The sequence below is a fragment of the Balaenoptera physalus genome, assembly GCF_965194825.1.
Source record: "Balaenoptera physalus genome assembly, chromosome: 3".
Classification (NCBI taxonomy): Eukaryota; Metazoa; Chordata; class Mammalia; order Artiodactyla; family Balaenopteridae; genus Balaenoptera; species Balaenoptera physalus.
Genome location: NC_138890.1, coordinates 49813213 through 49839687, shown reverse-complemented (window position 1 = coordinate 49839687; position 26475 = coordinate 49813213). Strand labels below are relative to the sequence as shown.

Below are 26475 nucleotides of genomic sequence, written 5' to 3'. Positions count from 1 at the left end.
CTCTGGACTCTTTGTGCTGCCTGAAGGTGGCTGCTAGTCATCACAGCACTGCCTTTCCCTGGCGATTTCTGTGTTCTTTCTTAGCTTGTTGTCATCTGTCGCACTTACTTATATCCAGTGGACAGAGACCACATTCTGGTTTTACGTGCTTTGTAATATTTACCCCATTGAAAAGGTTTACCAGATGGTTGTTAATTGTAAGGAAGGTAACCATCCCATTGACGTAAGACTTATGCTCCTTGAAAGCATCAGACCCAGGACTCAGTGGTATGTCTCGGGTGGCTGATGGGGAACTGGCCCAGGTCTCCGTGCGTGATGTTTGTTCTGTCATTGTCGTTGTCTGACCCCTGCACTCTGCCCTTCCTCTCCCTCCCCTCCTCCCAGACTGAACAAGCCCTTTGTGGACTATGGGGATACGGTGATGTACGGCCTGGAAGCCAGCCCCATCTCCTGGCTCCGGAACAACGCCCGCTGGGGAAGGTAATGGGTTTCCTTTTTCTTTGCTGCTGTGGCCGCCCGGTGTGGAGGCCTTCAGATAGGGAGGTGAGGTGTGGGAGACAGTGCAGCTAGTGGGAAGAGCATTGCTTGGGTCTGTGGACTTGAGTTCTAGCTCAACTCTGCCAGTGGTCATTTGTGTGACCCTGGGCTGTGTGACCCCTCCCTTCCCTGGGCCTCAGTTTCCTCATTGGTAAAACTTGGGGCCTGGCCTGAAAGATATTTAAGGGCTCTCCCAGCTTTGACAGCCTGTGACCAGTGATTATATTTCATCCCCTTGTTTGGTCAACAGATATATTTAAGCACACTCTTATAAGTGGTACAAAACAATTTTAGGTATAGGGAGGGGGGTTTCCCTGAGGGATATTATGTAGTCCTGGCCCTCCAATAGACAGAGAAAGATGCATGGGAATCTTGAGAACAAGAGATCAGGAAGAAATAGGATATACCAATAGAGAGAGTCATGAGCTAGAAATACACCCCAGGAGCCCTGAGAGGGAGGAGCCCTAAAGACGCTGTTGTCCGCCGTGCCAGATGAGAAGAGCACATGATAGGAGCTTTCAGGGCAGGGCACTGGGCAGGAGAAGGAAGGCTTCAAGGAGGAGGTGAGGTGAGCCAGAACAAATGGGTTTGTTAGGGAAAGAGACATTTCAGGAGCTGGGTTGGGAGGTGTTTGGAAGTTTCTCCTTATGGTAACTTTTCAGATGCCTGGAGAGAAATATTCTACTGTTTGTTTCCTATTTGAGGAAACGGTGCATATAGATGTAGAAAATTGATAACATCAAGGGCTGAATCCTTTTTTTTAAAAAAACTGAATCACATTAAAGTTATGTTCTCCAGAAAAACTCCTTGTTGTGGTCATAGGGAGACTTTTACCTTCACACATAGTCAGCTTCTTCCTGTGATGCAGGATTATGTAATTCTTTCAGCAAAGTCGTTTTCTGTGCCTGGGAGAAGCCAGATTGCCAAGTGACCACTGTTGGTTGGTTGGTTGTTAGTTGATTCTTTCTTCTCTCTTATTCTCTCCTCTTCCTTTCTTCATCTCTGTTTTTTCCTCTCTCCTCCTCCTCTCTTTCCCTCTAGCCCCATATCTTCCCCCTCCTTCCTTACTCCCTCCCTCCCTTCCTTCCTTTAATAAAATTAATGTGTACTTGTGGTTAAAAAAAATTTTTTTTTTGGAACAAGATAGGAGAACATAAAGTGTAGAGTAAAAGTATATCCTGGTCACAGTTGCATGGGTTTTCTTTTGGAATTTTCTGAATATATACAAACATACACACATTCTTAACATTTTTTACACTAATTACCATACTATGCATACTGACTGGAAACTTGTTTTGTTTTTTTCCCTTAAAGGTCTTAGACATTTCTCTATCAGCACACGTAGATTTAAGATATTCTTTTTACCTGCTGTATTCTGTTTCATCTCATAATGGCCTATAATTTAATCATTTTCCTTTTGATGACCCCTTAGGTTGTTACCAGCTGTTGTTGTAACAGTGCTTCAACCAGCAGCCTGTTTCGGTACATCTATTTCTGTGTCCTTATGTGAGAGTCAGTTGGTTCTTAGATCCAAGTTATAGAAAGAGATCCGTGAAGGGGTCCACTTCTTGGGCTTTTATGCTGAGGGTTCCCTGTAGCTTTAGGACAAACAGTGTGAGAGGGGATAGGTGGGCCATGGGAAGGAGGGTAGCCAAGGGGCTGGGTAGTGGTCCTGGTGTATGTGCTCCGCCCCGGCCAGTACAGTCTCAGGACTATCTCGAGTCTGCCTGACCACGTGTAGCATTCCTGACATGAAGCCAGGAAGGGGACCTCGGGAACCACACACATAGCACCTCCTTCACCTTCCTCCAAGGCTCTAGACCAGTGGCACGTGGCACATTTTCTCCTCTTTCTTGGGCACACTCATCCTTGTCACCTGATGGGAAGGGTCTGTGATGACTTGGGAATAAGTGCTGTTCAAACACCTGTCTCTCTGGCAGTCTTGCTTGCTATCATTACGATCTTTGTCTTCCTTCCTTCCCCACCTGCAGGCACACTGTGGACTTCTTCCTAATCGTCACGCAGCTGGGATTCTGCTGTGTCTATTTTGTCTTTCTGGCTGACAACTTCAAACAGGTAGGCCCTGGTAAAAAGAGAGACTGGCAAGAGATGGGTGGACTTTCTGTTTAGGATCTCTTCCAAGCCAGTTTTGTTCAACACAAGAATTGAGATCTTGACACTTTACGTAGAACAGTGTCAGTGTCGTTTGATTTTATCTAAAGACCCAGGGCGTGGGACTTCCCCCGTGGTCCAGTGGTTAAGACTGAGCACTTCCACTGCAGGGGGCACAGGTTCAATCCCTGCTCAGGGAACTAAGATCCTGCATGCTGCGCGGCGTGGCAAAATAAATAAAAAAATAAATAAATAAATGAAAATTAAAAGAAAAAAAAAACTTTATAGAGACCCAGGGTGTCGAGAAACCTCAAGATATCTTGCTGTCCTGTCTTTAGGTAAGATGTGATCAAACCCAGCTCAGACATTCAGGTGGCTAACAATTATGAAGATCTCCAAAGACAGTTCACCGACCACTAACTTTCTATGTGGCCTTCTTCACACACTGAGCCTTTAGCCAAGAACCCCTTCCGGTGGGAGGGCCACTGGCCTTTGTCATTTGAGAGGGTTTCTCTGCTGCTTTTCTTCCCCTCATTCTAGGTGATAGAAGCAGCCAATGGGACCACCACCAACTGCCACAACAACGAGACGGTGATCCTGACACCCACCATGGACTCGAGACTCTACATGCTCGCCTTCCTGCCCTTCCTGGTGCTTCTGGTGTTCGTCAGAAACCTCCGAGCCCTATCCATCTTCTCCCTGTTGGCCAACATCACCATGGTGGTCAGCCTAGTTATGATCTACCAGTTCATTGTTCAGGTATGACCCCAGGCTCCCTGCTCCACCTCTTAAATAATCAGAGAAACAAAGAAAGTGAGTAAGTAGAACATAAATAGGGGTTTGTTACTTATGAGCAGTGTACTTAGGTTAGGGCTTCTCAGAGTGGGCACTGTTGACGTTTGGGCTGGATAACCCTTTGCTGTGGGGCCCTTCTGTGCATCGTGGGATGTTTAGCAGCATCCTGGTCTCTACCCACTAGGTGCCAGTAGCAACCGCTCCCCAAGTTACAACAACCAAAAGTGTCTCCAGACGTTGCCAAATGTCCCCAGGGGGGCAAAATCACCCCCACTGAGATCACTGGTTTAGACTTTTTCCCAGTTAGAGAATTAAGACCTGATCATTGTATAGATTGGAAAAGAGAGAAAAATATTAAGATGATTCTTATATTAACTCATAACATTTATATTCTTATATTAAATAATATAAGAATCATCTTATTATATAATATATTGTAATAAGGAATATTATATTATTATTTTACCACTCCAGTTTTATATTTATTCAAACAGTAAATAATTCCTTACCACTCCAGTTTTATATTTATTTGTCAGAATGGTAAATCCGGTGATTATTCCACCTCACATAGCCCATGTGGGCAGGTCTGTGGGGAGGTACAGGAGAAGACATCTGTATATAGATGGGTAGAAGATCAGGCTGAGGAAAATGTGCCCTTAAACACTGGTTGATTATAGACATTTGCCAGGACTTGAGAAAAGGAAAAAAATGAAAGCATGTGAATAAAAGAATAACTTTAAAAAAAGGTATGTAAATTTAATTCCCCAAATAACTCATCAATACATACTTATTAAAATACAGACAACACAAGTACCTTTTGAACACTCCGTCTCCACCCTGAGTCTCCTCCACTCTGGGACCCTCTGTATGTTTCTAGGTTCTGCGAATGCATTTACACACTGTATTCCTATGTAGAGAAATATATAAAGCAAAAATTGGTGGGGGTTTTTTAACATAATTTAAAAAATTATTATACGTAGTGTTCATCTGCCTTGCTTTTTTTCTTTGACAGTGTCTCAGAAAGACTTCCATGCTGATATACCTGGTTTTATCTCATTCTTTTTAATTGCTAAATAGTATCTCAGAGAATAGACGTGCTGTAGTTTCGTAGCCTGTCATGTATCATCTGTAGTGTCATTTAGTATTATGACAGTGAATATTCGTATGCCTTCCTTTTTGTGGACATGTATAAATACTTCTCCAAGATAAGCATCTAGAGGTGCTAGAGACGCAATTGCTAGACAGTGTGCACTGTACAATTTTTTATATTGCCAAGTTGCTTTTTCCAAAAGCTATTTACCAATTTCACGTTGACTCCCTTCCACAGTTTGTAAGCAACCCCTTCTAGCCACACTGTATCAATCTTTTAAATTTGGCTCAGTCTGACAGGTGAACTTTGCCTCATTTTCACAGTCTGCTTAACAGTGACCCGGTTACCCTCTGATGAGGTTTCTAGGAAAACAGTGAGTCATGAAATACAAGGACTTCCTGTACTGAGGAAATGACATAATGCATTTAGACTAACAGTGTCGTCAGCGAGCATTCACTGGTATTTCCTTCTCCCAGTAAGTCAGGTGGATGGCAGATATTGACTCTTCTCCTGCAGAACTATTTTCTTTTTTTCTGAATACAAATTTTTTATTCTGGGTGCTTTTTATCATTTCTAACATCATAAATAGCAAAAAACAAACAAACAAACAAAAACATATTGCAAAAACAATATAAAAAGATTTAAAATATATAATTTACATATAATAATCATGTAAGTATATGTCTTCATTATATATATTTTATTCATAATTTTCTTTATAGCTTTATTTTAGTATCTTTTATGGTTCTGGTAATGTAAGTGATATCCTTTATAAAAAGCCTTGCAATATTCTTACTAGCAGTCAAGGTGCAAGAATACCAAATCAAACTAGCCAAGGATCTAAGCAGAACTGTTTTCTAATGCAGAAAATAGACAGCTGTCCATGTCCCATTTTTTTATGGGACTGGAAAGAGGACCTATGAACACATGAATGACCATTTCCGGAGAGTTTCTTTCCCTATCTGGCCAATTAAGTTAAAACAAGCAAGGGTAAATAAATGTATGATTTAACTTTGTAATTAGAGATCTCAGTCAGTGCCTAGGACACACTGCAGTGAACGTTAAAGACAAAAACGGGTGATGCCAGCTCACGTAGACACCGCATTTAATTTCAAACCACTGCAGGTTGTTGGACTGTGGTCGTTGCTGTGATCGGAGGGCTGGGATGGGAATATGGGTTCCGTAGCATCTCAGTCCCCCCTGAAGGTAGTGTCCATCCAGGGCATTGTCTGTGCCTCGTACAACCTGCGCTTTTGGATGAGGCAGCCCTGCTGACTTCCCGAGAGCGATTCTGAGCCTGTCTCTGGGCTCAGCCAGGAGGTAGGTTGTGATCTGATAGTGCTATCTGCCCGGGTCTGGCTGTGTGTCCAGGAGCTTCATTTTGATGTGGTACACAGCTAAAGATGTCCCTCTGGGTTGTTTTTGTTGTTGCTGTTAGTTCTGTCTCATCTTGGCATTTTGCCCTCGTTACCTTGATGTTTCCTCCTGCTGTCCAAAGTTCCTGAATTTTCACCTAAACCCGAGCCTGTACGTGACCCGTGCTCTTGCGCCTCAGGCTCATGCCATTGTAGGAAGTCGCCTGATGCCTTCCACGCGAGCAGGTGTCTTCATCATGTGCATGACAAATGGCACAGTTCTGAGCAGAGTGCCTTGCCCAGAAGGCTCCCAATAAATCCAATAAATGTGTTATCACTGCATATCCTTAATTCTTTTTTTTTGGTCGCATCGCCCAGCTTGTGGGATCTTCCTTAGGTCCCCTGACCAGGGACTGAACCCGGGCCATGGCAGTGAGAGCTCGGAGTCCTAACCACTGGGATGCCAGGGATATCCTTGATTCTGAGATGTATTTTTTCACAGTTAATAACGTTTCCAAAATTGGAGTACATCTGACAATCCTTATGTACATTTAACAGCATTTTTTCAAAAAGCTGTTACAATTATATGATAATGTGGTACAAATGAGGAGATAATATGTTGCAAGTGAGCGGATTTTAATTTGTACGTTTCTTTGTAAATGAAAGTTTTTCCCCAAGTTTAATTCGTTGGGGTGTAAGGCAGTAGCAGTCATTACATATGTAGAATTATAAATTCCTTCTGCTGGTCTCATTCACCCCGGTATCCCCAGATATGTATTTTGAAATTCCCTCTCTGATATCTCAGCCCGATCTGATGTATGACTCTGGGCAGTAGTCATCCATTAACCAACAGATCCACTAACCTCCTGTTTTCAGGAACTTTAGTTACACTGTGACTCAGGGATAATTACGGGGTGATCTCACCCTCATATTTCATCAAAGAACAAAAATATTTACGAGTCTTCTCTTCATTCTAGGAACTGAAGTGCTTCTTTTTTCTTTTTTCTTTTTTGGCTGTGTTGGGTCTTCATTGCTGCACGCAGGCTTTCTCTAGTTGCGGCGAGCAGGGGCTACTCTTCTTTGCGGTGTGCGGGCTTCTCATTGCAGTGGCTTCTCTTGTTGCGGAGCACAGGCTCCAGGCACACGGGCTTCAGTAGTTGCAGCACGCGGGCTAAGTTGTTGCAGCACGCAGGCCCTACAGCGTGCAGGCTTCAGTAGTTGCGGCACATGAGCTCTAGGGCGGGCAGGCTATAGTAGTTGTGGAGCGCAGGCTCTAGAGCACAGGCTCAGTAGTTGTGGCACATGGGCTTAGTTGCTCCACGGCATGTGGGATCTTCCTGGACCAGGGATCGAACCCGTGTCCCCTGGCAGGCGGATTCTTAACCACTGCGCCACCAGGGAAGTCCCTGAAGTGCTTCTTATGAGAGATCTAACTGATTTCTTAGCAGGGGCTCAGAAAAAAAAAAAAGAAAGCATTTAAAAAATCCTTTATATTTTAGGAAGACTATAATATAATTGCTTTGAAATCTTTTAAAGAGAAGCCTATTACAGAGAGGAATAGTAGATATCTTTTTGCTCTCTGATATTATTCCATCACACTATTAGAACATGCCCCATATCTTTCTAGAGACCTCTTTAGTGAAATCAGTTTTAAAAGATTGTAAAAGGCAGTTTTAAAGTCATTTTTTAATCTAAAGGCCAAATTCTGAAAGGATGGCAGCTTCTCTCTCCTCTGAGTCCTGCTCCTTCAATACTGTCCATCACTGGAGACTCTTGCCCATTGGTCAGCTAGGTGGGTACATACTTACATTGTACCTGCAGTTATCAAGTGCCTTGGTTTTTATTTGCCTTCTTTTAAAAATGCTGTTTTTGCTATATTTTTCCCCATATGTGCCAATACTCCTGTCGTGTGCCTATCAAAAATATTTTCCAAGTGTTGATTTACAGAATTTTTGAAAAAAGAGAGAAAGGGAAGTAGAGAAAAAAAGAGAAAGTGCTCATCTAAAAATCTACCACCTTTCCCTCAGCTTTATCTGTGTGGAGTGTTTATGTAGTTGTATCATGGTGAATATATAAATTTTAAAAATATTTTTCTCATTACTATTTCATAAGCAGTTTTCATGTACTACTTAGTTATCCCACTCTTTACTTTTTAAATAGTGCATAACATTCTGTGGTTTATTGGATGTGCAGTAAACTAACTGTTCAGATGTTTGGGAGCATTTGTTATCACTTACTGTTAAAAAGCCTTGCTCAACTTTTTTCATATTTTCATCATTTTTTTCCTACTTAGATTATATTTCTGGGGATGGGATTACCTAGTAAAAGAACATGATTCTTTTTATGCAGTCTCTAACATTTGAAGTTTTTTTAAAATAAATTTATTTTTTTATTTTTGGCTGCGTTGGGTCTTTGTTGCTGTGCGTGGGCTTTCTCTAGTTGCGGCGAGCGAGGGCTACTCATCGTTGTGGTGCGCGGGCTTCTCATTGCAGTGGCTTCTCTTGTTGCGGAGCAGGGGCTCTAGGCGCACGGGCTTCAGTAGTTGTGGCACGTGGGCTTCAGTAGTATGGCTCGTGGGCTCTAGAGCGTGGGCTCTAGAGGGCAGGCTCAGTAGTTGTGGTGCACGGGCTTAGTTGCTCGTGGCACGTGAGATCTTCCCAGACCAGGGATTAAACCCATGTCTGCTGCGTTGGCAGGCGGATTCTTTTTTTTTTTTTTTTAGATGACTTATTTATTTATTTATTTATTTATTTACGGCTGTGTTGGGTCTTCGTTTCTGTGCGAGGGCTTTCTCTAGTTGCGGCAAGTGGGGGCCACTCTTCATCGTGGTGCGCGGGCCTCTCACTATCGCGGCCTCTCTTGTTGCGGAGCACAGGCTCCAGATGCGCAGGCTCAGTAATTGTGGCTCATGGGCCCAGTTGCTCCGCGGCACCTGGGATCTTCCCAGACCAGGGCTCGAACCCGTGTCCCCTGCATTGGCCAGCAGAGTCTCAACCACTGCACCACCAGGGAAGCCCCGGCAGGCGGATTCTTAACCACTGCGCCACCAGGGAAGTCCCAACATTTGAGTTTTTAATGGTACTTTGGGCTAGTCTTTCCCCAAAGCAAGTAGGGTTTTCTCAGCTTGATGGAAAAAAAAAAGAAAGGCTATAAATGACCCCAAATCATCTGTCAAATGTTAGACTTTCTCCCTTCAGAGGATCTTGGACTTAGGAAAGTTTTGACCTGTCTGATGCTGGGGTTGAAATCATGAATGTCTATATAGCCTTTGCTCTGTTTTATTTTCTCTCTTTCAGGATATCCCAGACCCCAGTTTACTCCCCTTGGTGGCATCCTGGCAGACCTACCCTCTGTTCTTTGGCACGGCCGTTTTTGCATTTGAAGGCATCGGGATGGTAAGAGTTGCACTGTGATTCTCTGGTGCCCTCAGTGTCCTTGAGGTCTGCTTTAAGGAATGCTGAGGAAATGCTATTAGAAATTATCTTCTGAGTCTTATTGGCCAGTTAATGAACAGTGTTTCAGAGACTCCACTGAAGTTTCCCAGCTCCAGCTTTTGGAAGTAAGTTGTATGTAATTTGAGAATGTTTCCCTTCAATCCCTCTCTGTTGCACACTCACCTCCTGTGTGTGCAGTAAGCAGCAGTGCAGGGCAATTCTGAACACAGGGTCTAGATTCAGACTGACTTGGGGTGAGTCCCGGCTCTGCCAGAGAGTAGCTGTGTGACCTTGTGCAAGGACTCGCCTTCTCAGAGCCTTCATTGTTTGCTTCTGAAAAGTGGGCTTAATGTTTAGTAGTTGTTAGGATTAAATGAGATATGTGTAAAGTGCTTTGTATGGTCCCTGACATATGGTGAGCATTAAGTACTTTTTATTTTCGTTAATAATACTATTGATTTTATTGTTAAATCAATAAACATACGAATGAATTCTCTGCCCTGGAACACTGTTGAGCTGTATTTTCCTTGTATAAATGAGTAGCCTTTACTCCTAGCTCAGCTTCCCCATGTTGGTGCTGTGATTTCACCAAATTCTTCTCCTAAAGGGAGGAATCTGTCACTCAGGTGTACCTATTTTGGTTTTTATTTGTGTTTTTCATAATAAAGGTCCAGAATTCTTCTCTGAAGAAAGTTATTAGCTCTGCTGGCCTAGGGCTTAGGAAATGGGAAGACACTTCTTTCATGGAATATCTTTTTGTCCCCATTTGATTGTCCTGTCACCTTATACACTTTTAAGAAAACCTAGAAGCTGGACATTTTTTGTCACAATTTGAGGAATTGCCCCGGTGGTGTCCATGGAATGTGAGGCTCTAACAACATGGGGAAGGCTTTTTGAGTGATTGTGTGTACGTGATTGTCCTGAGGTTTTGAACCTTTCCCTGTGCTTACTCTTGGGGCTTCTCATTGCCCAAGAAGAATGTCTCATCTTTTTTTTTTTTTTTTTTAATTTTTTAAAATAAATTATTTATTTTATTTTTGCATTGGGTCTTCGTTGCTGTGTGCGGGCTTTCTCTAGTTGCGGCAAGCAGGGGCTACTCTTCGTTGCGGTGCGTGGGCTTCTCATTGCGGTGACTTCCCTTGTGGAGCACAGGCTCTAGGCGTGTGGGCTTCAGTAGTTGTGGCTCATGGGCTTAGTTGCTCGGTGGCGTGTGGGATCTTCCCAGACCAGGGCTCGAACCCGTGTCCCCTGCATTGGCAGGCAGATTCTTAACCCCTGCGCCACCAGGGAAGCCCAGAATGTCTCATCTTGATTCACAGACATATAAGGTTTCCCTGCTGCTGGGGAAGAGGCCTGAAGGGGCCTGTATTATAGCAGGAGAAAGAGGTCCTGAGCACTCGGGGCTGGAAAGAAGAGGCTGAGTGAGTGCGGAAAGTTGCCTGGGTTCTCAAGGAATGTTGTACTGCATTTGTCAGTTTTCCCTAACAGCACAGGGCAGAAATTGTTCTTTGCTTCATTTCATTAGCTGAGGCTTGGATACGGAGTGATTCTGTAATTGTCATTATCTGTTACTTCAAGATTTGTCCATGTTTTCTCTTTTTACAATAGAGACACTGCTGTTTTGACTGTTAGTTTGGATCTGAGGGCTGTTGGGCATGACCGGTAAGAGCTCTGGACTCACTGGGGTTTCCCGTGCTCTCTCTGTTTCTGCACCATTGGCCTGGGCTGGCCGGGCTGGAGGAGACGGGCACCCTGCCCTCTGGCTCCTGAGACTCTCCATAGAAAGAAACCGAAGGAAAGCTTAGAAACTGTTTCTCATTGGATGTGGATCAACTGAAGCTTGAGCCCCTTGAGCCAGTCGGGGGGGTTGCTGAGGGCCAGTTGGAGATGCAGAGCAGTGATGCGCCCCAGAGCCCCAGGCCTGCAGCAGGCTCGCAGTGTCTGCCATCGCCGGGTGTGTCTGGCTCAGACCTGCTCTGCCTGGTGGCCGCAGGCCCTCAAGGAAAATGAGCATAATGACAAGATCAAAGACAGTCGGGGACGGGGTGGGGCAGCTTGATGTTGTCCTGAGTCACGTTTCGGGAGTCAGACCAGCCAGGGGCAGTTGACAGCAGATCATGAAGGTTGTCACAGTCACACTTGCTATTTTCCCTGTCCCTATACGAACCAGCCATCATTAAGGGCCTTTCCTAACAGTATGGAGGTTGCTCAAAAAACTAAAAACAGAGACTTCCCTGGTAGTCCAGCGGTTAAGACTCCTCGCTCCCAACGCGGGTTCGATCCCTGGTTGGGGAACTAACATCCCACATACCACAACTAAGCCCACACGCCGCAACGAAGACCCAGCACAGCCTAAATAAATAAATAAATAATAAATAAAAATAAATGTATTGAAACAGAAACCTAAAAATAGAGTTGCTATGTGATCCAGCAATTCCACTCCTGGGCATCTACCCAGACAAAACTATAATTTGAAAAGATACACGCACCCCTATGTTCATAGAAGCACTATTCACAATAGCCAAGACGTGGAAGCAACCTAAATGTCCACTGACAGATGAATGAATAAAGAAGACGTGGCATACACACATACACACACACACACCCACACACACACAATGGAATATTACTCAGCCATTGAAAAGAATGAAATAATGCCATTTGCAGCAATGTGGTTGCAACTAGAGATTATCATACTAAATGAAGTAAGTCAGAAAGAGAAAGACAAGTATCGTCTGATATCACTTATATTAGAATCTAAAATACGACCCAAACAAACATATCTACAAAACAAGAACAGACTCACAAATAGAGAGAACAGACTTGTGGTTGCCAAGGGGGCGGAGGTAGGGAAGGATTGAGAGTTTGGGATTAGCAAATACAAGCTATTACATATAGGATGGATAAACAACAAGGTCCTACTGTATAGCACAGGGAACTGTATTCAATATCCTGTGATAAATCATAATGGAAAAGAATATGAAAAAGAATATATATATGTATGACTGAGTTACTTTGCTGTGCAGCAGAAATTAAACACAACATTGTAAGTCAACTATACTTCAATACAATTTTTTAAAAGAAAATTTTCATAATAAAAATTATAAGTACTAAAAAAAAAAAAAAAGGGGCCTTTCCTTGGCTTTGGCTAATGTTAAAGAAAGTCCTGGGCTTCCCTGGTGGTGCAGTGGTTGGGAGTCCGCCTACCAATGCAGGGGACACAGGTTTGAGCCCTGGTTCAGGAGGATCCCACATGCCGCGGAGCAACTAGGCCCGGGCGCCACAACTACTGAGCCTGCGCTCTAGAGCCCGTGAGCCACAGCTACTGAGCCTGCTTGCCACAACCATTGCAGCCTATGCACCTGAAGCCCGTGCTCCACAATGGGGGAGGCCACCACAATGAGAGGCCCGCGCGCCGCGGCTGGGGAGAGCCTGCGTGCAGCGGCAAGGACCCAACGCAGCCAAAAATAAAATAAATAAATTTAATTAAAAAAAAAAAAAAGTCCTCTGCTGTGAGGGAGAAGGCCGTGAGTATCAGTGGTTTGAAATAGGAGTCTGGAAACTGGGTTTTGTTATACATCTCCACGATCCTCAATCTCCAGGGTCCTCTCGGTTTCTCTAACTTGGAGATTTCACTTGTCACTGCTAGTGCCCACCCCTTTTGAGGTAAGGAAACAGTTTCTGGGAACTGGAGTGGCAGTTTTCCCTGACCTGCATTTTGCATTCTTGGGACAGGTTAGCAGAGCTGTGATTTCAGGTGAAGTACAGCTGGCTTGGGCCACCACCCGTGCCTCTTCCTTGTTGCGCTGGGTGGGCATGATGCGAGAGGGCCTGCTGGGTGCCATGCCACCTGCATTCGAGGGGCAAACAGCACTCCCAGCCCACAGGGATCTTGTAGCCGTAGGCAAAGAGCCAGCCTGTGCCAGGAGTCCTGGCTTCGGGACCTGCCCGCCCTTACCTCCTGGGACTTCCTGCTTAGACAGCAGGCTCCAGAGCTCCTCCAGCTCGGCAAGCGTAACTAATGAGGAACAGCTTGCATTTGTCTGTCTAGTCAAGGACAGATGTGCTTTGGGGGAATTTGGGAATAGAGAAGTTACTTTTTTCTGAGACTATTACTTTGTTGTTGTCATTGGCCATTAATGTTGCTTTATTCTATGCTTTCTCTTCTCTCACTACTCTCCTAGGTTCTGCCCCTTGAAAACAAAATGAAGGATCCCCGGAAGTTTTCGTTCATCCTCTATGGGGGAATGGCTATCATCACTGTCCTCTACATCAGCCTGGGGAGTCTGGGATACCTGCAATTTGGAGCTAAGATCCAAGGGAGCATAACCCTCAACCTGCCCAACTGTTGGTATGTGGGGGAAGATGGAACCCTGGGAGCACCGGGTTTTTCAAAAAATTAATGAGGGTCAGAATGTGTATTTTTCCTCCTCCCTATCTCTTAAATCAGCCCACTTCACTTTTTAAAAAAATTTTATTTGTTTTATTTATTTATTTTTGTCTGCGTTGGGTCTTCGTTGCTGTGGGCAGGCTTTCTCTAGGTGCGGCGAGCGGGGGCTACTCTTCATTGCGGTGCGCCGGCTTCTCATTGCAGTGGCTTCTCTTGCTGCAGAGCACGGGCTCTAGGCACACGGGCTTCCGTAGTTGTGGCATGCGGGCTCCAGAGCACAGGCTCAGTAGTCGTAGCACACAGGCTTAGTTGCTCCACGGCATGTGGGATCTTCCCAGACCTGGGCTCGAACCCGTGTCCCCTGCACTGGCAGGCGGATTCTTAACCGCTGCGCCACCAGGGAAGCCCCAGCCCACTTCACTTTAGCTCTCCCTTGCCACCAGCCCCCAGCCTAGCACCATCCCTCCTTGGCTGCCCACTAAGCCTTTTGGCTGGTTTCCCTGCCTGGGTCTGACTCTCTCTCCAGATCTGTTCTCTTCCTGTTACCCGTGTGAGCCATCTAACCCTTAGTCCAGTCATGCACTTCCCCACTGAGAAGGTTCAAAGGCTTCCTTTAGTTCTTTTGATAAAGAGGAAACCTTCAGGTACAGTCAGGGCCACTCAGGCTCTAGCCCCACCCCTACCTTATTCCTTCTCAGTGAGGAGGACTCAGCCTGGGTGTCACTCTGTTTGAGAAACTTCTCTGATGTCTCAGCCGCAGCAACTTCATGTCTAGGTCAGTGGCCCTCCTCTCTGCTGCCCTGGAGTCCCGTGAGGATCCTGTCCTAATTCTTCTCCCATTGTGTTGTAGTTGTCCGTTTACCTGTACTGTGATCTCCCTACATTGTAAGCTCTGAGGGCAGCAACTGTCCAGTTCTTCATTTTGCTCCAAGCCCCTGGCACAATGCCTGGCATACGGTCAAAACCCAGTGAAAAGTTTTTGAATGCAAAGGAGGACTAAGCGCTGAGACTGTGAGGCATTTATAAATGAGGAGAGGTTACCAGGAAGCCAGTGGGGCACAGAGGATAGAGGTGATCTGCCGTGTCCCAGCTCTATGGCCTTGGACAGATCACAGCTTCTCACTGCCTCAGTTCCCCTTTCTGGGAAATAAGAATAGTCATTTTTGCCGGGATTGTCATGAAGATCAAAAGATGTGTGTGAGCTTTCTAATACTGTACTGGCACTATGGAGAAGTAGGATGCTGCGAGAGCTTTATGCTTTGGGTGAGTCATTCTGATGGAAATGGATGCTGCATGGATTGGTTGATCCCCTGACTGATGGTGCCATTTCTCCCCGGAGATCTGAGCCCAGAAGGGTCAAGCATCCAGTCCATTGACCTTGAACCATTCTAAATAGACAGAGAAAGAGGAGGGCAAACCTGCTTGGTTCCCAGCTTCTGCTGTGCCTGTCCCATGGCTGTCACCTGCTCCATGTGCAGGTGCAGCTGGAGCCTCTCACCGTGGGCCTGGGATGCTAGGGAACCCTTCTGTATCTCATTTTCCCTAAGTCATGGTTGCTGTATTGTAGAGAAGCACTGAGACATACTGAAATGCTTCCTAAGAAGGTAGGAATACCTTTCAGAATAACCTTTCAGGCCAGTCTGGTTTTAGAGCTCTGATCAGTGATGCATTGTACAAGGACAGATTGAGAAAATTGAGAAAAACATTTTTTCAGGAGTATCAGTGTTTCCCACAGGACACCCTAATCAGCAGGGCTCTGGGAACTAGGTTTGTTGTATGGCCAGCCAAGTGGTAGCCCTGAAATGGGCTTTTGTTTTCTGAAAGTCCTTCTCTTTCCCTCTGATGCCTGCTTTTAAATTTCCAAATGTTCCTGCCCTTTCAAGAGAGAAGAGTCGGGTGGTAGCTCGCATAAGTGAAGATAAATGGATCAGGAGCCGCAGAAGCAGCCCACATAATCTGAAGCCATAGCTGAGCATCTGTCTTCTTTCCTCTGATGTTTCAAACCCACCTCCCCTAATCTTTCTGCCTCCATTCCGGTGTGATTTATTTGGCCATCCCAGCAGGTGACTATCCTGCTTCTAGACTTCCCAGCACTCCAGAAGGCTTTGGTGCTGCACTGAGTTTAATTATAGAGCCACTAGCTGGTTTCTTCCCCAAGGATTTGTATCATCTCTTCTTGGAGCAAGTAAGACGTTTTGTCAGTCTCAGTTTCTCCCAGGGTGTTCTGCTCATAGCATTAGAACATCTTCTAGGTATTAACTTCTACCACAGAGGAATTCAGTATGCATCATGCACAATATAATCACCACTTTTAAATAGATTTCCAAGGGAGGGAGGTCCGTGTTTCTCGCTGCATAATGCACGAGGGTCTTATTTGAAGTGGAGCTTTGCTGAGGGGCAGTGTCCTTCCCTTTAATGATCAAGTCAGATCTGTGAATACTTACTGATCAGGCCTTTTTTCTCCTCTGCACAGTCCTAGGCCTGGGATAAGATAGAGATGTCCCATGGTGAGTTAGCAGTCTCCCTGAGAAGCTACCCATGAGGCAGTAGTAGGATAGTAACCCTAGTGGAATGGAAAGACGGATTTTGCTCCTGCCTCTTGCCCTGTGTGGTCACTGTCTGATTCTAGGGAGCACAGAGTTGGACGGGAAGGATATAAATAGGCTTGTTGGAGTTACATTGTATTTTTTTTTAATTTATTTTTATTTATTTATTTTTATAACATCTTTATTGGAATGTAATTGCTTTACAATGGTGTGTTAGTTTCTGCTTTATAACAAGGTGAATCAGTTATACATATACATATGTTCCCATATCTCTTCCCTCTTGCGTCTCCCTCCCTCCCACCCTCCCTATCCCACCCCCTAGGTGGTCACAAAGCACCGAGCTGATCTCCCTGTGCTACGCGGCTGCTTCCACAGCTATCTATTTTACATTTGGTAGTGTATATATGTCCATGCCACTCTCTCACTTTGTCACAGCTTACCCTTCCCCCTCCCCATATCCTCAGTTCCATTCTCTAGTAGGTCTGTGTCTTTATTCCCGTCTTGCCCCTTAGGTTGCTTCCATGTCCTGGCTATTGTAAATAGAGCTGCAACGAACATTTTGGTACATGACTCTTTTTGAATTAATGTTTTCTCAGGGTATATGCCCAGTAGTGGGATTGCTGGGTCGTATGGTAGTTCTATTTTTAGTTTTTTAAGGAACCTCCATACTGTTCTCCATAGTGGCTGTATCAATTTACATTCCCACCAACAGTGCAAGAAGATTCCCTTTTCTCCACACCCTCTCCAGCATTTATTGTTTGTAGATTTTTTGATGATGGCCATTCTACTGGTGTGAGATGATACCTCATTGTAGTTTTGATTTGCATTTCTCTAATGATTAATGATGTTGAGCATCCTTTCATGTGTTTGTTGGCAATCTGTATATCTTCTTTGAAGAAATGTCTATTTAGGTCTTCTGCCGATTTTTGGATTGGGTTGTTTGTTTTTTTGATATTGAGCTGCATGAGCTGCTTGTAAATTTTGGAGAGTAATCCTTTGTCAGTTGCTTCATTTGCAAATATTTTCTCCCATTCTGAGGGCTGTCTTTTGGTGTTGCTTATGGTTTCCTTTGCTGTGCAAAAGCTTTGAAGTTTCATTAGGTCCCATTTGTTTATTTTTGTTTTTATTTCCATTTCTCTAGGAGGTGGGTCAAAAAGGATCTTGCTGTGATTTATGTAATAGAGTGTTCTGCCTACGTTTTCCTCTAAGAGTTTGATAGTGTCTGACCTTACATTTAGGTCTTTAATCCATTTTGAGTTTATTTTTCTGTATGGTGTTAGGGAGTGTTCTAATTTCATACTTTTACATGTACCTGTCCAGTTTTCCCAGCACCACTTATTGAAGAGGCTGTCTTTTCTCCACTGTATATGCTTGCCTCCTTTATCAAAGATAAGGTGACCATATGTGCGTGGGTTTATCTCTGGGCTTTCTATCCTGTTCCATTGATCTATATTTCTGTTTTTGTGCCAGTACCATACTTTCTTGATTACTGTAGCTTTGTAGTATAATCTGAAGTCAGGGAGCCTGATTCCTCCAGCTCCGTTTTTCTTTCTCAAGATTGCTTTGGCTATTCGGGGTCTTTTGCGTTTCCATACAAATTGTGAAATTTTTTGTTCTAGTTCTGTGAAAAATGCCAGTGGTAGTTTGATAGGGATTGCATTGAATCTGTAGATTGCTTTGGGTAGTATAGTCATTTTCACAATGTTGATTCTTCCAATCCAAGAACAGGGTATATCTCTCCATCTATTTGTATCATCTTTAATTTCTTTCATCAGTGTCTTATAATTTTCTGCATACAGGTCTTTTGTCTCCATAGGTAGGTTTATTCCTAGATATTTTATTCTTTTTGTTGCAATGGTAAATGGGAGTGTTTTCTTAATTTCACTTCCAGATTTTTCATCATTAGTGTATAGGAATGCTAGAGATTTCTGTGCATTAATTTTGTATCCTGCTACTTTACCAAGTTCATTGATTAGCTCTAGTAGTTTTCTGGTAGCATCTTTAGGATTCTCTATGTATAGTATCATGTCATCTGCAAACAGTGACAGCTTTACTTCTTCTTTTCTGATTTGGGTTCCCTTTATTTCTTTTTCTTCTCTGATTGCCGTGGCTAAAAATTCCAAAAGTATGTTGAATAATAGTGGTGAGAGTGGGCAACTTTGTCTTGTTCCTGATCTTAGTGGAAATGGTTTCAGTTTTTCACCATTGAGGACGATGTTGGCTGTGGGTTTGTCATATATGGCCTTTATTATGTTGAGGAAAGTTCCCTCTATGCCTACTTTCTGCAGGGTTTTTATCATAAATGGATGTTGAATTTTGTCAAAAGCTTTCTCTGCATTGATTGAGATGATCATATGGTTTTTCTCCTTCAATTTGTTAATATGGTGTATCACATTGATTGATTTGCATATATTGAAGAATCCTTGCATTCCTGGGATAAACCCCACTTGATCATGGTGTATGATCCTTTTAATGTGCTGTTGGATTCTGTTTGCTAGTATTTTGTTGAGGATTTTTGCATCTATGTTCATCAGTGATATTGGCCTGTAGTTTTCTTTCTTTGCGACATCTTTGTCTGGTTTTGGTATCAGGGTGAGGGTGGCCTCGTAGAATGAGTTAGGGAGTGTTCCTCCCCCAGCAATATTTTAGAAGAGTTTGAGAAGGATAGGTGTTAGCTCTCTAAATGTTTGATAGAATTCGCCTGTGAAGCCATCTGGTCCTGGGCTTTTGTTTGTTGGAAGATTTTTAATCACAGTTTCAATTTCAGTGCTTGTGATTGGTCTGTTCATATTTTCTATTTCTTCCTCATTCAGTCTTGGCAGGTTGTGCATTTCTAAGAATTTGTCCATTTCTTCCAGGTTGTCCATTTTATTGGCATAGAGTTGCATGTAGTAATCTCTCATGGTCCTTTGTATTTCTGCAGTGTCAGTTGTTACTTCTCCTTTTTCATTTCTAATTCTTTTGATTTGAGTCTTCTCCCTTTTTTTCTTGATGAGTCTGGCTAATGGTTTATCAATTTTGTTTATCTTCTTAAAGAACCAGCTTTTAGTTTTATTGATCTTTGCTATTGTTTCCTTCATTTCTTTTTCATTTATTTCTGATCTGACCTTTATGATTTCTTTCCTTCTGCTAACTTTGGGGTTTTTTTGTTCTTCTTTCTCTAATTGCTTTAGGTGTAAGGTTAGGTTGTTTATTTGAGATGTTTCTTGTTTCTTAAGGTAGGATTGTATTGCTATAAACTTCCCTCTTAGAACTGCTTTTGCTGCATCCCATAGGTTTCGGGTCATCGTGTTTTCATTGTCATTTGTTTCTAGGTATTTTTTGATTTCCCCTTTGATTTCTTCAGTGATCACTTCGTTATTAAGTAATGTATTGTTTAGCCTCCATGTGCTTGTATTTTTTACAGATCTTTTCCTGTAATTGATATCTAGTCTCATAGCGTTGTGGTTGGAAAAGATACTTGATACGATTTCAATTTTCTTAAATTTACCAAGGCTTGATTTGTGACCCAAGATATGATCTATCCTGGAGAATGTTGCATGAGCACTTGAGAAGAAAGTGTATTCTGTTGTTTTTGGATGGAATGTCCTATAAATATCAATTAAGTCCATCTTGTTTAATGTATCATTTAAAGCTTGTGTTTCCTTATTTATTTTCATTTTGGATGATCTGTCCATTGGTGAAAGTGGGGTGTTAAAGTCCCCTACTATGATTGTGTTACTGTCGATTTCCCCTTTTATGGCTGTTAGTATTTGCCTTATGTATTGAGGTGCTCCTATGTTGGGTGCATAAATATTTACAATTGTTATATCTTCTTCTTGGATCGATCCCTTGATCATGATGTAGTGTCCTTGGTCTCTTGTAGTAGTCTTTATTTTAAAGTCTATTTTGTCTGATATGAGAATTGCTACTCCAGCTTTCTTTTGATTTCCATTTGCATGGGATATCTTTTTCCATCCCCTCACTTTCAGTCTGTATGTGTCCCTAGGTCTGAAGTGGGTCTCTTGTAGACAGCATATACACGGGTCTTGTTTTTGTATCCATTCGGCCAGTCTGTGTCTTTTGGTTGGAGCATTTAATCCATTTACATTTGAGGTAATTATCGATATGTATGTCCCTATTCCCATTTTCTTAATTGTTTTGGGTTTGTTATTGTAAGTCTTTTCCTTCTCTTGTGTTTCCTGCCTAGAGAAGTTCCTTTAGCATTTGTTGTAAAGCTGGTTTGGTGGTGCTGAATTCTCTTAGCTTTTGCTTGTCTGTAAAGGTTTTAATTTCTCCATCAAATCTGAATGAGATCCTTGCTGGGTAGAGTAATATTGGTTGTAGGTTTTTCTCCTTCATCACTTTAAATATGTCCTGCCACTCCCTTCTGGCTTGCAGAGTTTCTGCTGAAAGATCAGCTGTTGACCTTATGGGGATTCCCTTGTGTGTTATTTGTTGTTTTTCCCTTGCTGCTTTTAATATTTGTTCTTTGTATTTAATTTTTTATAGTTCGATTAATACGTGTCTTGGCATGTTTCTCCATGGATTTATCCTCTATGGGATTCTCTGTGCTTCCTGGACTTGATTAACTATTTCCTTTCCCATATTAGGGAAGTTTTCAACTATAATCTCTTCAAATATTTTCTCAGTCCCTTTCTTTTTCTCTTCTTCTTCTGGGACCCCTATAATTCGAATGTTGTTGCGTTTAATGTTGTCCCAGAGACTGTTCTCAATTCTTTTCATTCTTTTTTCCTTATTCTGCTCTGCGGTAGTTATTTCCACTATTTTATCTTCCAGGTCACTTATCCATTCTTCTGCCTTAGTTATTCTGCTGTTGATCCCTTCTAGAGAATTTTTAATTTCATTTATTGTGTTGTTCATCATTGTTTGTTTGCTCTTTAGTTCTTCTAGGTCCTTGTTAAATGTTTCTTGTATTTTCTCTATTCTATTTCCAAGATTTTGGATCATCTTTACTATCATTATTCTGAATTCTTTTTCAGGTAGACTGCCTATTTCCTCTTCATTTGTTAGGTCTGGTGGGTTTTTACCTTGCTCCTTCATCTGCTGTGTGTTTTTCTGTCTTCTCATTTTGCGTAACTTACTGTGTTTGGGTCTCCTTTTCGCAGGCTGCAGGTTCGTAGTTCCCGTTGTTTTTGGTGTCTGTCCCCAGTGGCTAAGGTTGGTTCAGTGGGTTGTGTAGGCTTCCTGGTGGAGGGGACTGGTGCCTGTGTTCTGGTGGATGAGGCTGGATCTTGTCTTTCTGGCGGGCAGGTCCACGTCTGGTGGTGTGTTTTGGCGTGTCTGTGACCTTATTATGATTTTAGGCAGCCTCTCTGCTAATGGATAGGGTTGTGTTCCTGTCTTGCTAGTTGTTTGGCATAGGGTGTCCAGCACTGTAGCTTGCTGGTCGTTGAGTGAAGCTGGGTCTTGGCATTGAGATGGAGATCTCTGGGAGATTTTTGCCATTTGATATTACGTGGAACTTGGAGGTCTCTTGTGGACCAGTGTCCTGAAGTTGGCTCTCCCACTTCAGAGGCACAGCCCTGACGCCTGGCTGGTGCACCAAGAGCCTTTCATCCACATGGCTCAGAATAAAAGGGAGAAAAAATAGAAAGAAAGAAAGAAAGAAAGAAAGAAGGGAAAATAAAATAAAGTAAAATGAAATAAAGTTATTAAAATAAAAAATAAAAAATAATTATTAAGAAAAAAATTTTAAAAAGTGAAAAAAAACACAAAAAAACGGATGGACAGAACCCTAGAACAAATGGTAAAAGCAAAGCTGTACAGACAAAATCACACACAGAAGCATACAGATAGACACTCACAAAAAGACAAAAAGGGAAAAAAAAATATGTCTTTGCTCCCAAAGTCCACCTCCTCAATTTGGGATGATTCGTTGTCTATTCAGGTATTCCACAGATGCAGGGTACATCAAGTTGACTGTGGAGATTTAATCCGCTGCTCCTTTCCCTTTCTCTTCTTTGTTCGCACAGCTCCCGGGGTTCAGCTTTGGATTTGGACCTGCCTCTGTGTGTAGGTCGCCTGAGGGTGTCTGTTCTTTGCTCAGACAGGACGGGGTTAAAGGAGCAGCTGCTTTGGGGGCTCTGGCTCACTCAGGCCTGGGGCAGGGAGGGGTACGGATGCGGGGTGAGCCTGCAGCAGCAGAGGCCAGCATGACATTGCACCCACCTGAGACGCGCCGTGCATTCTCCCGGGGAAGTTGTCCCTGGATCACGGGACCCTGGCAGTGGCGGGCTGCACGGGCTCCCGGGAGGGGAGGTGTGGAGAGTGACCTATGCTTGTACACAGGCTTCTTGGTGGCAGCAGCAGCAGCCTTAGCGTCTCATGCCCGTCTCTGGGGTCTGCGCTGATAGCCGCGGCTTGCGCCTGCCTCTGGAGTTCCTTTAAGCAGCGCTCTTAATCCCCTCTCCTTGCGCACCAGGAAACAAAGAGGGAAGAAAAAGTCTCTTGCCTCTTTGGCAGCTGCAGACTTTTTACTGTACTCCCTCCCGGTTAGCTGTGGTGCACTAACCCCTTCAGGCTGTGTTCACGAAGCCAACCCCAGTCCTCTCCCTGGGATCTGACCGAAGCCCGAGCCTCCGCTCCCAGCCACTGCCCGCCCCGGCGGGTGAGCAGACAAGCCTCTCGGGCTGGTGAGTGCTGGTGGGCACTGATCCTCCATGTGGGAATCTCTCCACTTTGCCCTCCACACCCCTGTTGCTGCGCTCTCCTCCGCGGCTCCGAAGCTCCCCCACTCCGCCACCTGCAGTCTCCGCCTGCGAAGGGGCTTCCTAGTGTGTGGAAACCTTTCCTCTTCCACAGCTCCCTCCCAGAGGTGCAGGTCCCGTCCCTATTCTTTTGTCTCTGTTTTTTCTTTTTTCTTTTGTCCTACCCAGGTATGTGGGGAGTTTCTTGCCTTTTGGGAGGTCTGAGGTCTTCTGCCAGCGTTCAGTAGGTGTTCTATAGGAGCTGTTCCACATGTAGATGTATTTCTGATGTATTTGTGGAGAGGAAGGTGATCTCCGCATCTTACTCTTCTGCCATCTTGAAGCTCCTCCACATTGTATTTTTAATTGTTTTTATTTTTGAAAGGATATATGCCTGTGGAAAAGACTCCAAATGTTCAAAGGGCATACAGAAAATGTTAAGTTTCCACTTGCCTCTCCAGGACCCCAGTTTTACAATTTTCCATTTCAGAGACAACCGTATTACCAGTTTCTTATGTTTCCTCCTGAAGATTTGGTGTATGTACGAATGTCACATGTATGTGTGTGTGAAGTGGAGTGTTTTTCCCTCTTTTTCCTTTTTTAGACAGTTGGTACCATACTGTCGACACTGTTCTGCTTCATGCTTTTTTCGCTTCATCGTATATCGTGGAGGTCGTACCATATCAGCGCCTAGAGTTCTGTCTCCTACTTTTTAACAGTTATATGGGGGTGCCATGATCTATTTAACCAGTTCCCCACTGATTAACATTTAAACTCTTTTCAATCTTTCAGACTTAAATAATGCTGCAGTGACATATTTTTTATGTAAGTTTATGTGCGCATGTGCAAGTATATCTACTAGATAAATCCCTAGACCTGAAATTGCTTGTCCAAAGGGCACGTGCGCTTGTAACTTGGATAGATATGGCCAAATCACCTTGGGACTGTTTTGCACTCTCATTGCTGGTGTATGAGCATGCAGAGCCGGCTCTGAACGTGTCTCGGCTCTCTCTGCAGGCTGTACCAGTCAGTTAAGCTGCTCTATTCCATCGGCATCTTCTTCACCTACGCCCTCCAGTTCTACGTCCCGGCCGAGATCATCATCCCCTTCTTCGTGGCCCGTGTGCCTGAGCATTGGAAGCTGGTGGTAGACCTATCCATGCGCACCATGCTGGTCTGCCTGACGTGTGAGTAGAGGGCAAGATCATTGCCTTGTCTGTTTTCTTCCAGAGGGCACCGAGTCCCCAGGGCTTTCATGAGAGAGAACTTGTATCATAGTGAAATGGCCAGTGCTGTGTGAGCAGAGAACTTGGGGTGCAGTCTCAGCTTCAGAGTTGAGGCACGTCCATGAAGGGAGTGAATTGATTATAGATGTGCTCTAAAGGACACGGGAATGGAAATGGTGCTTTATTTGTAGATATGGCCTAAAATGCAATGGCGATGGTCATAATTCATGGTAAACATGCGCAATTACTATTCCGTATGAAATATGGCAAAAGTTTAAAAGAGAGCCATTTAACCCATATGCATAATGAGTACTATAGGTTACTTTGATAGCAGGTGTATGTTTGTTTTTTCAAATAATCGTGTTTCCAATATGACTGTCTATTCCTTGGATTTCATTTTGAGACTGCTTGATACTATTCTAGACACTTTTGGATGTTGGTCTTACTAAAATATGTTTCTTAGAAAATTTCTGTTGATTAACCCAGGTGTTTGACTTATCACTTTGTGTTTTATTCCTCTTCCCTGACCACACACCCAGGAGCATGAGTTGAGAGACGAGATATCACCCTATTTGCTCTTGGTTAAAACTGGTACAAGTTCAAAACTAAAAATAAATTCTTTTTTTTTTTTTTTGAAGATTCTGTGAATTGATAGAATAGAGAATCCTTGAATAAATTGGTCTATAATATCTAATTTAAATTTCTAGGCGATTTGCAGTTTCTTTCCAAATTGAATGCTTCAATCATAGATTTCTCTTTTTGGTTGTGTTTAAGTTTTTTTTTTTTTTCCCCTTCATTTTATTCTTTTGGAAAAGAAACGTCTTTCCTTATTATATTGAGACTTCCCTGGGACTTTCTTTAAATTATCCAGTCCAAGCCTCTATAAAGTAAAGATAGGTCTATGTGATTTTTTAATTAGACCAGAATGGAATGTTTTAGGGATGAATGATGTGAAAGTTGTCTAGCATGCACTCATAGTATGGAAAGTCAGAAATGACTTTATTGGTTAACTGTTAGCAAGAGGAGGACAGGGAAGAGGCTGTCCATCCTTACCCAAGCATACGTGGGAATCAGACTAGTGCCCATCCTGGAATGGACCTCCTCAAGCCACCTGCAGTTGTCTTCCTGATATTACTTCTAGGACAGTGGGTGGAAGTTCAGCATCCTGGATCTGCGTGGAAAAAGCTTACTGGAGCTGAGGAACTAAAGACTGTCCCTTGACCTTAATCTTGGGCAGCTCTCCTGCTGAAGATTTCTTATAGGGTGGACCTGGGTAGGACCTTGGGTACCTTAGATTCCCCAGCCCCAGAGAGCTGATGGCAACCAAGAATCTGACTTCTTATAGCCTTTATTTGACAGCCCTTCCGGCTCTCTCCTAGACCAGCCTAGAGAAACAACCCACTGCCTGCAGGCCACTGTTGCCCCAAAGCGACTGAAAGGGAGGAATGTGATGTAGCTTGCTTTTCCAGTAAATTGCCTTAATGTGTGATAAGATAGGATGCTTGGACTCTTCTAGATTTTACTCCTGTCTCCTGCTGGCAACTCTGGAGGCTTTGATCAAATATGTATGTTTCCTCTGTGGATGGATTAGCTCTGAGTGTTGAGGAGACAGCTTCCACGTGAAAAGTGTTCATAATGTCAACTCTCAGGGCCCTGATTGTTGAATCCAAGGGGCGCTGGAAGAAAGGTTAGGGATAGCTCAAATAATGGGCTTTGTTTCAGAGTGGTTCCTCGAGAGAAGGCAGGTCTGTCTGGGTACAATGTGCTGTCCCTGACGGAAGAGCTGGGGCACTGAGCTGGCCCTGGCTCCTCTCACCGCCCCATTTTCATTTTCTTCTCAAGCCTGGCTTAGCCTCCGCTACCATATGTCGTGCTTCCTGCCAGGTTCCTGTCCGCTGCGCCCCGCAGGAACCAGCAGTCTCTGATTCACAGACCTCATACTATCCTTAGATGCCTCTTGGTTTTCGCTTTGCTTCTCCTGGCACTGTCTGTGGGTCTCACCTCCCTTCTACAGCATGACTCTCAAATGACATGAGCCGCTTTTGATCTTCAAGCGCATTGGGTTGTTTTTCCCTTCTCCTGTGGTCGCTTGTGACTTAGCCTTACATTGTCATCCTATTAAAGGGTGCAACCCCTTCATCTCCCAGCCCTAGGCTTCTCTTGCTTTCCCTGGAGACTGTGAAGTAATTGTGGGATTCAAGAGAGGCATTTTACTGTAGCACCAACTTAATTGCATTTATCTGAGTTCATTTGTTTTTGTTTCTCTGTACCTTCAGAGCAGAAGGTTAATTGGTATGTGAT

The 26475-nt window shown here is 43.7% G+C and overlaps 1 protein-coding gene across 19 annotated transcripts in view; it reads left to right on the top strand.

Annotated features, from left to right (window-relative positions):
- Positions 1-26475, top strand: part of SLC36A1 (solute carrier family 36 member 1) — a 286800-nt gene that overhangs the window by 18491 nt on the left and 241834 nt on the right. For 16 of the 19 annotated variants that reach the window (XR_014261890.1, XR_014261891.1, XM_082455671.1 and 13 more), the window contains exons 5-10: positions 385-480; positions 2529-2613; positions 3190-3408; positions 9186-9284; positions 13508-13674; positions 23966-24135. Coding sequence is in view for 17 of the 19 variants with exons in the window: in XM_082455671.1 (XP_082311797.1) it covers positions 385-480; positions 2529-2613; positions 3190-3408; positions 9186-9284; positions 13508-13674; positions 23966-24135 (836 nt within the window). In the remaining 2 variants the exon portion in view is untranslated. Of the gene's footprint in view, positions 1-384; positions 481-1969; positions 2020-2528; positions 2614-3189; positions 3409-9185; positions 9285-10931; positions 10986-13507; positions 13675-23965; positions 24136-26475 lie in introns of those variants that run through there. The other 3 variants (XM_082455677.1, XM_082455674.1, XM_082455679.1) reach the window with 3 other exon arrangements.